General features: G+C 36.4%; 1 protein-coding gene across 10 annotated transcripts in view; it reads left to right on the top strand.

Moving 5' to 3' along the window:
- LRRC7 (leucine rich repeat containing 7) overlaps window positions 1-15423 on the top strand; it is a 495471-nt gene that overhangs the window by 226380 nt on the left and 253668 nt on the right. For all 10 annotated transcript variants that reach the window (XR_013384059.1, XM_077904997.1, XM_077904996.1 and 7 more), the window contains one exon: window positions 1426-1543. Coding sequence is in view for 9 of the 10 variants with exons in the window: in XM_077904997.1 (XP_077761123.1) it covers window positions 1426-1543 (118 nt within the window). In the remaining variant the exon portion in view is untranslated. The remainder of the gene's footprint in view (window positions 1-1425; window positions 1544-15423) is intronic.

Raw genomic sequence — 15423 nt, forward strand, 5'->3', positions numbered from 1 at the left:
GAAATATTAGAAATAATCTTTGAAAGCAGCCAAATATGGCTAACCTAAAGCAAGAAACTATACTTTATCTGAAGAAACAACTAGCACAATCTACTTTTTAAAAAACTAATGAGTTAAGAAATAATAATTATGTTCTACATTGTTTTTGCCTATAAATAACAAATTACATGAAAGGACAAGCAGTAGTTAAATGTACTGTGAGCCAATTGCATAGTCATGGATACCAGACACTTCATCTGTGGAAATTCAGAAAAATAGAATTAGAAATGTCAAATATAAAAGATCTCATTAAGGCAATTCTTCCAGAAATGAATAAAATATTCCGTTTCAACTATTCCTATCTTGAGTAGTCAAAATGAGATTGACATAGCTAAAAAATATAACATTGTTTCCTAAAATATGGTACTGGAAACACACACATCAAAATCATCAGATCACAAGAGTGCTTGTTTAAAACTGCAAATTTCGACCCCCACCCCAGACCCACCACATCAGTGCTTCTGTCGGTAAAGTCCAACAATCCACATTTTATTTTTTAAAATTTTTAAAAGATTTTATTTATTTATTTATTTATTTATTTATTTATTTATTTATTTATTCATGAGAGACACAGAGAGAGAGAGGCAGAGACATAGGCAGAGGGAGAAGCAGGGAGCCTGATGTGGGACTCCATCCCGGGTCTCCAGGATCACGCCCTGAGCCTAAGGTAGATGCTCAACACTGAGCCACCCAGGGAATCCCCCAAGAATCCACATTTTAAATCAACACCTTCACTTACTAGTGATTAGAACCATGCTGGATTTGAGAACCATCGCTTTAACACTTGACTCTTCCCCATGCAGTACTTTGGACTGATGGCAGAAATGAATCAATCACTAGATATTGATTTTTTTTTTTACCAAATATCAAAAGTTAAATATTTCATTTGCTAGATATTTATGAAACAGTATGAAGGGACACAAAAGAAATGTGAGCTCATGTATTCACTTTTATTGCTATTCTTGGATGTTCTAAACAACTGTCGAACATGATTACATGGAGATAATACATGTTGCAGAGAAAGAGAATTAAGGTTTTCCTGGTAGCTGTGAGAACAAAAAGGAAGGGGCAACTCTAGAAAGTAATTGAAAGAAGAAAACTGGTAGGATCAGTGGCAAGTTGAACATTCATCGTAAACAGAAGGGGAAGAAATAGAATACCTTCCATCTTGAGTTAGGATAGTAGAGAAGAGTGAGGTGAGAGCATGGAGATGGAATGTGAAGCATTCTGGAAAGAACTAAGGGTACGATGTGGAGGTAGGATTTTTGCAGCTGGCCCTTTCATTACCCTATTTATAAAGATGGGGAATTGAGTTTTGTTACTAAGTTTGCGTATGAATGGATTTAACCAAATTGAGATCTAATTAATCGTTATTTTCTTTTACAGCAATTGTTCAACTGTCAAGCTCTAAGAAAACTAAGTATTCCTGATAATGACCTTTCAAATCTGCCAACCACTATTGCTAGTTTAGTTAATCTTAAAGAACTCGACATCAGTAAAAATGGTAAGATTCTTCTCATCTCTACATAACTTGAATTTTTTTCATTGGAAATATGCTTTGTTTTCTCTTAGCAAATAACACTTTTTATTTTGATTGTGTTGTAACTTGAATTTTGTTGAAAAGTTAAATCTTAAACTATAAATCAAAATGAAAACCTCTCTTCCTTCCACTTATTAATGCCCCTGACTCACTTCCCCCATGTATTCAGATATTTGACTTACTCTCTTGTAGCACATTTTACTACCTTTGCACTGTTTATTTGCCTCAAAATCACAGTAGAACTTAGTGAGGCCCACCCGTTCGCTCTACTTAGACTTGAACTCCCCTGTGCCCCGTACTCTGCTCTGGTTTCCCCATAGCACTGACCATCTTCTCAGTATTGTAGAATTTACTGATCTGTTACAGTTATTGCCTATCTTTTCCTTCCTCATCACATAAATTCTGTTATTAGATGGGAGGGATTTTTCTGTTTTGGTCACTGACATATGTATCTCAACTGTCTTGAGCAGTGGCTGAAAAATAATAAGTGCTCACTAGTGTTTCCTGTACCTCTGGCCAAACTTACGTATGTGGTGATGTTGTGAAATGGCGATGCTACTGTCAATGTTCTTTTTGATGACATTTCCCTTTGAATCTTTGTGGGAGTCTCCCATGCCCTCCTGCACTCTCGAATCTTTATTTCCTTCCAAATGACCTTGGCTCCTCATTTTATTAGAATAAAGCAAGGATTAATCCAAAGGGTTATGTCTAGGCACTATGAGGGTATAAGTCATGACCTCTCCGCCATTAAGCAAGTTGGTTAAACTGTGTGCGTGTGTGTGTTGCTTTAGTTTTTTCAGGCAATATGTTTGGTGCCAAAGGAACAGGCGTGCACGAAACAGGCCCCTGCCTTCATGAAACTTACATTCCAGTGAATGCGTTAGACATTAAATGAGTAATTATGGATGATTAAATAAACAAGTAGAGGAAAGATACATTGGATGTGATGGGCATGCGCACTAGTGGAATAAACCCATTTGGTGTGGTTAGGGAAAGTCACCCTAGAAATGATACTGAAGCCCAAATGGACAAATAGATGTCGTTATTCAGTGATTATAAAATCTCATTTATGCGAGATGAGTAAGTTACAGAGATGCATTTTCCACATGGTGTCTGTATGTAACAATTTAATACCGTCCAACTCAAAACTCGTTAGGAGGATAAATTTTATGTTAAATGTTCTTACCACACACACACACACACACACACACACACACAAATAGTAAGGGGACAGGAGGAAACCTTGGGAGATTTTGGACATGCTTATGACCTTATTTGTGATGATGGTATCATTAGCATTTGTGTATGTCCAAAGTCATCAAGTTGTATACATTCCACATGTGCAGTTCTTTGTGTGTCAATTATACTTCAATAAAGTGGTTTTTAAAAAGGAAAAGACTATTTGTTAGTAGGGAACGGTTCAGGAAAGGCTGTGGCTTGAGGGATTCCATGAGGCATGGCACCAGCTGAATAAAGGAGAACATTTCATTTGAAGAAAACAATAAAGTGCAAACAGGGACACACACCTCTTTCTGCACCAACCTAACTAACCACATAGAGGGTTGTTGGGAAGATAATTCTAAAATGACCATTTGTAGACTTAGAATGACAAGATTTAGGTCCATTGAAAGATGACATTGTCTACCTTTATTCTTTTAAGATTGTTATAGGCCACATGTTTGTGTGGATTGATATTTCTGTACTTATACTGCTTATATATTTATATACATTCACACATCAAATTCTATTTTGAAATTACAATTTCTGAGAAATATCATAACAGCTGACCATAACCCATCCCTTGGTCTTCAGGTAGGTTTAGCTGAGTATTAGGAGTAAATAAATATCTATTTTTAAAAGAGGATTAGGAAAAAAAATCATCCCCAAATATAAACATGAAACTTCTAAGAAACGTGTCATTTTATAATGATCTCCTAGTGGTCCTCCTGCATCAAGAGGATGCATTTTTGTTGTCAGGACATGAATTTCAAGTTACACTGCTTTGATTCAGAAAAGTCTGTGAGCATCGTTGGAACTCCTTGTGAATATTATTTAGGGAGTTTTTGCTTGTGCTCATGATCTCTGTGTTCTGGAAATATCTATGCAAAAAGACATAGTAGACATTGCGAAACAATCTGCAAAGTTAGTATGGGGGCAAAAGGTTTGATGAACACGATGATGTATCAGCCATTGACAGAAGTCGTAATCAGTAAACGATTTTGTCCTATCAGTCCTTTCACAAAATTATACCCCAAAAAATCCGCCCCTGAATTCTGCGGCAGGCCTAGCCGGTTGCTTAAGGAGTAAAATACACCCTCTGGGAACCTGACGAGGGAAGAAAGAGTAGATAGGGGGAAAGTAAGTGCAGTGTCAGCATCAGAGGTGACAAGGTGGGAATAGTCCTGATGGAGGCGTCCAGGCATGAGACAATATAATGTGTATTGGCATCTAGGTATCGACAGTGGAATGCTTAATTTTGAGGCAAGGACTCACTCAAATACCAGTCAATCTAGCTAAAAAGTGCTTGGAATGTGCTTGAAGTTGACAAGTGACTTTTATAATGACACTAATTCACTTGGAGGCTGAGATTAAACCTGATCTTGATTGTCCATGTGCCCCCCAATCTTCACTCTCCATATCCGCTTGCCACCTGACATCCTGATTCATCATTTTCCCTCCGTAATTCAAAGATACTCTTTTATGTTAAAAGCTTTATTTAAGTGAACTGTAGTGTACAGAAAAGCTATCTACACAATTTGTGTGACGAGCTTGATCTGCAATTCCAACTGACCCGGATCCCCTTCCATTTCATGGTCAGGTAATACCAAATTGTTGTTCCCAAGTGCACCAGGCTGATTACTTGTAACATAAGGAACAATACCATTTTTTTTCTTGCCCAAAATATCCCTTTTTCTTCACTGCTGTACCTCCTCAACCAAGTCTTTATCACCTTCAAAAGACATTTATCCTGAGAAATATTCCTGATCCCTTATAAACAAAGAGAATTGTTTCTTCCTCTGTAATAATTTTATATTTTATAAAATATAAATTTTATACCTCACTTTTAATTTTAATTTCTGTATATCCCTCTATATTTGGTCAGATTATTAAACTCCTGAAATCAGGCACTATTGTTTCTCTATTTGGAGCCACTAAAACAAAAGGCAGCATCCATGGCAGGTGCTCAATAAATATTTGGCAGATAGGGACACCTGGGTGTCTCACGGTTGAGCATCTGCCTTTGGCTCAGGGTGTGAGCCAGGGTCCTGGGATCGAGTCCCACATGGGTTCCCTGTGAGGAGTCTGCTCCTCCCTCTGCCTGTGTCTCTGCCTCTCTCTGTGTCTCTCATGAATAAATAAAATATTTTAAAAAATAAATATTTGACAGATAAATAAGCATTCTTTTAACAAATATATATTTGTATTTTTAGATTATTTGATTATTATTATTTGTTTATAATAAATTTATTTTTATTGGTGTTCAATTTGCCAACATACAGAATAACACCCAGTGCTCATCCCGTCAAGTGCCCCCCTCAGTGCCCGCCACCCAGTCACCCCCACCCCCCGCCCTCCTCCCCTTCCACCACCTCTAGTTCGTTTCCCAGAGTTAGGAGTCTTCATGTGCTGTCTCCCTTTCTGATATTTCCCACTCATTTCTTCTCCCTTCCCTTATATTCCCTTTCACTATTATTTATATTCCCCAAATGAATGAGAACATATAATGTTTGTCAGAGAGAGAGAGAGAAATCACAAGCAGGAGGAAGGGACAGAGGAAGAGGGAGAAGCAGATCCCCACTGAGCAGCAGGGAGCCTGACGTGGGGCTCGATCTCAGGACCCTGAGATCATGACCTGAGCTGAAGGCAGACATTTAGCTGACTGAGCCCCCCAAGCGCCCTTATATTTGTATGTTTATATTACATTCCGCTAGGAACCTACGTAGAATAAGGTCTCTACCTATTATACTAGGGAACTATTAAAACTGAGTGCTGGAAAAAAATGGAAATGACACTGCAATACATAATGAGTGACTACAAAAATCAGCACTAAACTGCCATATAATAACATACTGAATATCCTTGGTCTTTGGGGTAATGACTACTTCACGTCAAGCTTTGACTCTCCCCTGAGCTTCAGATGGGTATAGCCAACTGCATGCTGTACATAACTATGTATTTCACAAACACCCCAAACATAATGTTACTTAAAACCAAACTCATCACCTCCCCTGACCTGCACCACGGGGTTTCCATTGCTCTTTTAAGGAGTTTACACTCTTTCTACATCAATTGAAGTAGCATAAGTAGAAGAATAACCTCGCCATTTCTGCAACTTAGAAGCTAACACTAGTGCTACTTTGTGAAGGATGAGTTTGGCAACGGTGATGGGAATAGTGGAATAGAGGGAACAGGGAGACCAATTAGGAGGCTATCCAGGTCGTCCAGGAAGGAGACAAAGGGACTAAGTTAAGTTCGTAATGATGGGAATGGTGAGAAGGAAAGAGATATGACACACATGTAGAAGGTAATTTGGCAAGACTTGGTGGTTGAATGCATGTGGGAGTTGGAGGAAAGAATGGATTTTTTCGTTGAATGTCTGCAAGTTTTGCATTCCACATATGTGTCTGAAATTTATTTGCAAGAGATCTATGTGCAGGGGCACCTGGGTGGCTCAGTCAATTAAGCCTCTAACTCTTGATTTTGTCTCAGGTCATGATCTCAGGTCCTGAGACTGAGCCCTGCACTGGGCTCTGGGCCCTGGGCTCTGGGCTAGGCATGGAGCCTGCTTAAGGTTCTCTCTCTCCCTCTTCTGTGTGCCTCCCTCCGTCCCACGCACACACTACTCATGCTTTCTCTTTTTCTAAAAAAAGAAGAAAAAGAAAAAGTCAATGTGCATGTAATTATACCAGCTAAAGTACCAATATTCCCACTGTTCATGTTCTTGCCAACATTTGGGATTATTAGATATTTTAAGTTTTGGCCAACAAGATGGATCAAGGGTAGGCTGATATTTTAATTTATTTTTGCCTAATAACTAGTGAGATTGGCATTTTTTAATTTCTTTTCATTAGCAAATATAGAATCTTTCTTTACAAATTGTCTGTTTTGGCCCATATTTATTTTGGCCCATTTTATTTCTCTTCTTGTTTGTCCGTTAGCTTCTTGGTGATTTGAAAGATCTATTTATGTGAACACTTGTCCCTTGTTGGTTAAAATGGGTCACAAATATTATCTCCCCAGTTGTGGCTTGTCTTTTCACTTTGCTTAGGATGCCATTTGTCATGGAGAAGTTGCTAATTCTAATGTAATAAAATTTTTCACTCTTCCCTTTATGGTATGCATTTTCACAGCTTATGTAAAAACTTCTTTCCTACTTTAATATCATAAAGATATTTTTCTGTATTTTCTTCCAAAGCTATTAGTTTTTCTTTTCACATTTTGGCCTTTAATTCATTTCCAACTTATTTCCCTGTGTTATATGTGATCAAAATTTACTTTTTCCATATGAATAGATGATTAATTGTTCCAGCAACATTTATGAAATCATCCCTTGTTTCCTCATTAATTTTTAATTCAAACTCTTTTACATACAAAAGATGTTTTTCCAAACTCTGTTCTGCCTTATTGGCTCATCTCCCTGTTCCTGGGCCAGTATCACATTTTTGTAATCACTATAACTTAATACTTAGTTTCAGTATTTGATAATACAAGACCCCATTTCTTTTCTTTCTCATGATTATCTTGCTGTTCTTGGTATTCAGTTCTTTCATGTGAATCTTAGTTGTAACTTGTTGTGGTTTGTAAATGATCTATTGTCATTTTTAAAATTAGCTTGGATTTAAACATTAATTTGGGAAAAATTGATGTTTGTGATAGTAAGTATTGTAATCTATTAATATGCTTATTATATAAGCATAATTTATTAATATGCTTATCTATTAATATGCTGTTTACCTTTATTTAGGTCTTATTTTGTGTCTTTTGATAAGGTTTTGTGATTTTCTTCAAGAGACTTGTACACATTTTATTAGCGTTATTAGTAAGCAGTTTAAGTTATTAGTTTTATATTGTGCTCATTTTTTAAGGACTTTTAAAAAATTTTTCATTGATGTTATATGGAAACATTACTAATTTTGGTATCTTGATCTTACTTTGAGCCATGGTGCTGAATACATGACCACTAGATTCTTTTGAATTTTTATGTATAAAATTAAATTATCTGCATATGACAGTTTTTTCTTTCCCATTTTATACTATACTTCATATCTTTTGCATCACTTTTGCAAAAGTTATACTTTCCTAGGAAATCACCTATTCCATCATTTAGGTATTCAGTTTTATTGGCAAGCATTGCCCGTAGGCTTCTCCTATGCACTTTACAGATCTCTACTATATCTGTGCCTATGTCTTCCTTTCTGTCTCTAATATTGTTTACTCATGCCATCTGTCTTTTCCTTCTTTTTTTTATCATCCATCCTGCCAGAAGTTTTTCTACTTTACTAATCTTTCCAATAATACTTTTTGGCTTGTTAGTCTCTCTATTGACTGGGTGGTTTATTTTCCATTGTTAATTTTTACCTTTCTACTTCCTACTGCAACAATTTTTATTATGCTCCTTCTACTTTCTTAGGGTTTACTCACTTGTTTTTAGTACTTTAATATATTTGGAGCTTTTTCAGTCATCACATTATTTTTATTGAATTATATTGAGATTACATGGTCTGGATGATACTGATTTCTCATTATTTATTGACTTTCACATTATGGCCAAGTATACCATCAATTTTTAAAATATTTCCTTCTGCTTGTAATAAAAACATATAGTCTGTTTATTGAGCACGCATTAAGGATCTACTAATACTATAATATATAGTTACATAAGGTATGTGTATCTATCTATCTATATATATAGAGAGAGAGAGAGAGGGAGAGACAGAGAGTGAGAGAGAGAGAGAGAGAGAGGAGGCAAGTAGATAAACATCCATGCTGCATGTAAATCAACCTTCTTCTCGTAAGCCTTTCTGTTACCAAGATTACATGCAGCCCTCCATGGGTAAATGCATCACTTTCCATGCCAGCAGATATTTTATTATTTATTTCTCAGACCTTAATTCAATAGTAAAATAAAAATCCTATGTCTATCAGAGATAAATGCATTTTATGATATTGTGAGCTCTGAATAAATAGCCTACGCCTGTCTGTAGAGCTGATACATGGTCATAAGAGAGTAAATTGTTTTATACGATAAAGCGAGACAATGAATGATGAGGTTTAATTGGGCAGTGGTTCAGTTTTAAGTCTGATTGTTGATTTGTCATAGCTTCAGAAAGACTGATACTATAATTTAAGGACTTTAATGAAAATGAATTAACGTGAAAGTCCGTCTTAATTCTGCAGCAATTAAGTGATTTTTCTCTCATCCTCTAAAACTTATTTCTGTGTAAGAATAGATTCGACCACATCATAGTGGGCGAAATCACTATTGTTAGTTAAAATGAAAGGCAGTCAGAGTGGAAGGCGTTATTATGTGTTTTACTAACTTGCCAATTATTCCACCCTTCCCCCAAATGCATGCAAAACACCGAAGACAAATAATATTCTCAACTTTCAATGAGGAAAAGGAGTTTTTTTCAACCATGCTAGGAAAAGAGGATATGAGTAACCAATTAAATGATAAGAATCTGTAAAAATTTAAGCATAAGAGAAACAGAGACTCTAGCAATATGTATATAGTTCTTGGGGGAATCTATTTCGGAGTGCCTTATGTGAATTGGGGAGAAAATGTTACCATGCGGTTGTTCTCAATTAACAATAAATATTCTTTTTGGTGTCTGGCAAATCATTAGACCATTTATTTAGAGTAAAGCTTAGTATTTGGCCTTATTGAATGGCTCCCTTACAACCCTTGGAATTGCTATTTGTCTGAAAATCACTAACCCCTCCCTTATTATAAGACTACCTTTCCTCTCTAGAGTCCACTTCTACCTAAGATGACAGTGTCAAAACAATCTGAAGATTGACTCCCCATATTTCCGTTAAAGAATGTGATGACAACAAGTACCAGGTCTGCCTCTTGCCATCTTCTCAGCCTGATGCCAGGACTTTCAACTTTTTTTTTTTTTTTTGATGTCTTCATCAGGAAATAAAATCAATAAGCAATGCTTATGTGTATCACTAGCACTTACTCCACAGGGGATGGAGTTCACAGTGCGGTTCAAAATACATATTTTTGTAAAAAGAGCTGCCCTTACACCATCACCCTTCTGAAGTCTGTTCTGAGCCCTGTCACCTAAACTGATAACCTTTCCTTGAGTCACAGCAGAGCCTTTTCTGAGTAGTCAGAGTAATCAACCTATCCTCTGTGTCTGTAAATCCTGGAAAAGTGTAAGAGAACAAAATGGAACTGGTGATGAAGCGCACAAGCCCCCTCTCTACCACTCTGCACTCCCTCCCAGCTTCACTATAAACTGCTTAAGAACAAGAAGTGCTGTACCCTACGCTGTCTCCAGGTCCTCACTAGCCACTGTCAACATGCAGGCACAGCAGGTGCTCAGTAAAGTGGCTGATTGACAATCAGGGAAAAATTCATCGGCCAAATATGCAGTGAGATTATTAGACAGCTCATTTCACTATTATATATGTTTGTTTTTCAATATGCTTGTTTTTGAAGTAGAGAGAGAAAGGGAGAGAGACAACCAAGTATCACTTTTTAACTGGTTTTGTCTAAGTCAGATTTATTCCTCTGGCAATCAGCTCATTGTTGGCCAAGGTCACAAAGGCTTCTCGGAATTCTTGCCAGACACGACCCTTCGGCACAATCAATTGCATCACTGTATCAGATTATCGATTACCTTACCTGCATTTGGCTTTTCTCTTTATAACGCCACTGAACTAGGCAGTCTGGCAGGAGAGCCTTGGTTCTCCTGGCTTACGTTCCTACTGAGCTCTTGATTCTCTTCACTAGAGTGGTTAGAGGTAAAGCAAACCATTCCAGTCTATCCCCTCTTCTTGTTTTTTCTCTCTCTTTCCTTTAAGATGTAACCAACCTGCACAGTTTCTCCCAAATTTACCAACCTAATTGCTGAATGTTTTTGCTTTCTCATGTACAACAGATTGCTCCTTCTGAAATCTCCCTATAATCATTACTTCCTACTCAGTGGAGTATTGCCTCATTTACCAAAATCTTTCGGAAATATAGGTTTATACACAAACTAATTTTCCAAGATAAAATTACAATCTCTTTATATTTATCAAAATATTTTATTTTAATCATTCCGGTTGGAAATTTTTCCAAGAATGTTTCATTATCTTCTTTAAATTGGTGTCATTAATGCGATTGAACTTTTCCAGATTGACTCGAGTTCATCATGGGCTGTCTTACTGAACTTTTTTTAGTATGTGCAGCTGCTTACCCTCTACACAAGATAAGAATGAAAAACTTGAAGAGTTCTGTTATTAACTTTGTAGTTTTTCCCATCTCCCCTTCTATTACCAGACTATCAGTTATAATTCATTCATACTGACACATTGCCTGTTTTGAACAGCCCCCTTTCTATTCATTCCTTGTAATAAATATCAGTTGAACAGCATATAAAGAATACAAACATTCAGAACGAGGCTTATAGCACTTGTTGCCGATATATTAAATTCAGAAATAAGGAGCTTTATTCCTGACCACTACTGTCAAAGTTTCAGAATGTTGATACCATCTGAAATTTGACTGAAGATAATTACAGAACAAATGCAGCTTACAGTGCCCCAGGTACAAATGCGACATAGTCAATCTTAAGTGTGCACTAAACGCAGAGTTTCAGAGAGTTGGAGTTGTTTGCATTTGACCGAGGCTCTGCTGTGAATGCCACATTGCCAGTCTTGGGTCCCTAAGACTTACTCCTCAAAAGAGTTTAAATCATGGATTTGATGGAGGCAGCTTAGCATAGGTAAGATTTGATAGTATTTGGAATAAGGTTGACCTGGTTTCATATCCTGGCTAGCCTCTGGGACTCAGTTTCCCCATTAGTCACATGGGAGTAGTAAACCACTTTAAAAAATCGTTGTGAAGATGAAATAAAGCAAAGTGCTTATAACATTTCCTTCATAAATTCCATTTTTTTCTGCTCCTAAATCTAATCCAGTTTACTAGATAAACAAATAGCCTGCCTGCTCTCTCAAAATTGAGAAAAACATTATAAAAGTCCGCATCACAATTAAAATATTAGATGAAAATACTAAAATCTCATCAATAATAGGTCCTCCTTTATTTTATACAAGATATGATATTTTGTTGTTTTCTTCTATAAGCACATGGAATTTTATGTCACAGAGTCAACCATGCCGACTGATGATATCTGTGAAATTCAGAGAACAAGCTTGCCAACATGCACTATCCATAACTATTATCATATGTACTGATTCATACAAAATTTATACATTATAAAGATATATTTTAATGCACTTGAGAGAACACTAATTCATTCAAAATTTGATATTTTTTAGGAAGTCTTTTATGTTATGTTTGACCTTTGAATCTTAAGCCTCTGTACTAATATCAAGTATTTCCATATTTTAGTCCATTGCTTCAAGGTATTGATGTGAAAATATAATTAGACCCAATTTAATAAACACTTCCTGAGTTTTCAGGAACTAGGTCTGATCGAGGTACTGTCAAGAACATCAAGAAACTGAATGTTGACTGATGAATCTCATTTCTGACTCCGTCCTCTTTTCAGATCGCCTCATACAACTCCAATCATCTTTCGCCCTATCAGAACCACCAACCTACTAATATTCTGACGTTTCCTTCCAACCTTGCCTTTTTTGTCTGTTTTCTTTTGCCCTCTTTGCATGGCTTGAATTCTGTGGTCACTCATCACATGACACCCCTTGACACCCTTTCTCCTCTCACATCACTGTGCTTCCTCAATAAAACGATAAACCTCACAGACTCCAACTCTCTACCTATCTCTAAAAGGATCTGGAAAAATCATTCAATCACACTGACCGATATCACTTTAAATTCACAGTAAAAATTCTGACGTGCAGCCTTAACCCTTTCCAAAAGCCATATTATCCTTCCTTAGTCCATGGACTCTCCTCATCTGGTGATTATTTCATTTGCTCTCCTCTGCCTTCAAACTCTCCCACTTTCTCTCCCACCATAGTGGCTACTGATTCTTCTCCGCTGAAAAAATTAAAGCTCTCAGATTATAACTTCCCAGACACTTGGCATAATATCTACCCATCTACAAGAGTCTGCACCCATATTCTCCAATGCCTGCCTGTTAGTACAGATCAACTGTTCCTGTTCCTCTCTGAAGCCAGACTCTCCACTGAATAAGCTGGGCTCTTGCCTACCCCTGGATATCAGTCCAGCAATTCTCCTTGCTTTCTGTTACATCATTAAGATTTTCTTTTCTGCTTGTTGACTCTAATCAGTATACGCACATACTGTTATTTTTTCTATCCTAAAGAAAACTCCTTGGTTCCTCGTCCCTGAATGTCCTCCTCTCCCTTGTAGCAAAAGCTCTAGGTGAGAATGTCTATATTCTCTATCTACAACTTATTTCCTCTCATCCTCTCTTAAGCCACTCCACATTTCAAGCCCACTACTCCTCCAAAATCATTCCAGTCAAAGTCACCCCAATATCCTCATTACTAAATCCACAGGCAGTTTTTGACCATCGTTTCACTGAACCTATCAGCATCATTTCAAACAACCGAGTCCTTCTTCCTACTACTTAACACATTTCCTTCATTTTTTTTTATAAATTTGTTTTCTACTGGTGTTCAATTTGCCAACATATAGAATAACACCCAGTGCTCATCCCATCAAGTGAGGGGCACTTGATGGGACTTCATTTGGATTTTAGGAGTCAATACTCACTTATTTTTTGTCCCATCTGTCCAATTGATCTTGTTTAGTCTGATTCTTCCTTTTCTCCCTATCCTCCTTTTGGAGTCCCTTGTAGTTCAGTTCTTGGTCCTCTTTTCTTCATTATCTTACATCATTGGTGTTCACATTTTGTCTAACAGTTTAAATACTATCTATATAATAATGAATCCCCAATATTCTAACCTATAGTCTAGGCCTCTTTCCTAAACTCTAGGTTCATAAACAAATACCTACCTGACATGTCCTCTTAGAAGTCTAACGGACATCTCAAATTATACATATCCAAAAGTGAATTCTTGATCTTCTCTTCAATGCCTATTTCACATACTGCTTTTTCCCATCTAAGTTAAAGGCAACCCCTTCATTCAAGTTGTTTGGGCCAAAAAGCCTAGAGTCATCTTCGATTCCCTTTTTCCTTTCATACTCCAGATCTAATTTATCAGGAAATCCTATTGGTCTTACATTCAACATACATCCATATCCCATTCACTTCTCATTCCTTCTGCTCTTACCCAGAAGTAAGACTCTTTTAATGTTTTACTTACAACAGGCCCAGTTGGCCTTCCTCCTAGAAAGGCTACCCTACTCAGGGACCTTTAAGAGTGATCCTCTTAAAAAAAAAAAAAAAAAAAAGAGAGATCCTCTTAAATTATAAATCAGACCAAATTACACTTATGTCCTTCAATGTTTCTTTATTTCATTTAGAGTAAGTACCAAAGTCCTTGCAATGGCTTAAGAAGCCCCATATGAGTAGATACCCTGATCTTACCCCCTACATACACACCCCTATTACCTCTCTGACTTAATTTTTTGCTACTTTTCTCTTCCTACATGTGTTTTAGCCATTCTGGACTCCTTACTATTTCTAAAATTCACCAGACCTTATACTCAGGCCTTATACCATCTCACTATCTACTGCCTGTGCCTGAAATGTTCTTTCTTCCTGTTCAGATATCCAGACATCTGTATCTCTATCTCTCTCACCTTCTTCAAGTCCTTGCTCAAATGCCATCTTCCTAATCAATAATGAGGCTTACCCTAATCACCCTAGTTAACTTTAACATCCCCAGTATTTCTGATCTTTCCTTATTCTGCTCAAATCTTTTCCCATTGTACTTCTTATTGCTAAGATACTATGTAATTTTATATATTTATAGTTATATTAATTATCTCTGTTTAATTGTACACATTCCTCTGCTAGAATACAAGCTCACAAATGAGGAGAATGTATCCATCTTTTTCATGCTGTGTCCCCGATATTTAGCAAAATTCCTAACAGAGTAGGTACTCAAATATTCTCCAAATACATGAATCACCTTTTTCTCACAGGGACCTTATAATTATAGTTAGTGACTCAAATATCAGAAAACTGTATACAATAAGATAGTAAAGCAGTGACTCCTCAACTTATAAGCAAGTACTATGTCTCATTATTTTTTAGTGTTATTTAATTTCAGACATAGTATAATCTAGAATGCTAGGTGTTAAGAGGAGAGAGTCACTTAGACTAAAATAGTGAATAAATTTTCAGACAGATGATGGAATTTAAATGTATTTGTATGGATGATATTCAGACTGAGGATTTAGGTGAGACAGTGGATGAAGACAGGTAAAAATTATAATATTAAATAAATATATTCAGAAAGTAAGAGTTAAAAATAAGTTTATTTGTTTTATAAATGTATTATAGGCATGTTGAACTTCCATTTATGATCATAAGGATCAATGTTGCTATTACTATTATTAGGCTATGTTTGATAATGACAAAATTGTATGCTACATTTAGACTCCATAGTTATCTATTGGATGGGAAAAAAACATCTGCTTTTGTACTTTAATATCGACTTAAAACCAACTTAGTCTAGCACAAGATTTTAATGACAATTTAGTTTTGCTCTTAAAAAATAATTTTTATAACTAAATAAAGTTGAAATCTATATTATATTTACAA

Source organism: Canis aureus, chromosome 8, assembly GCF_053574225.1.
Source record: "Canis aureus isolate CA01 chromosome 8, VMU_Caureus_v.1.0, whole genome shotgun sequence".
Classification (NCBI taxonomy): Eukaryota; Metazoa; Chordata; class Mammalia; order Carnivora; family Canidae; genus Canis; species Canis aureus.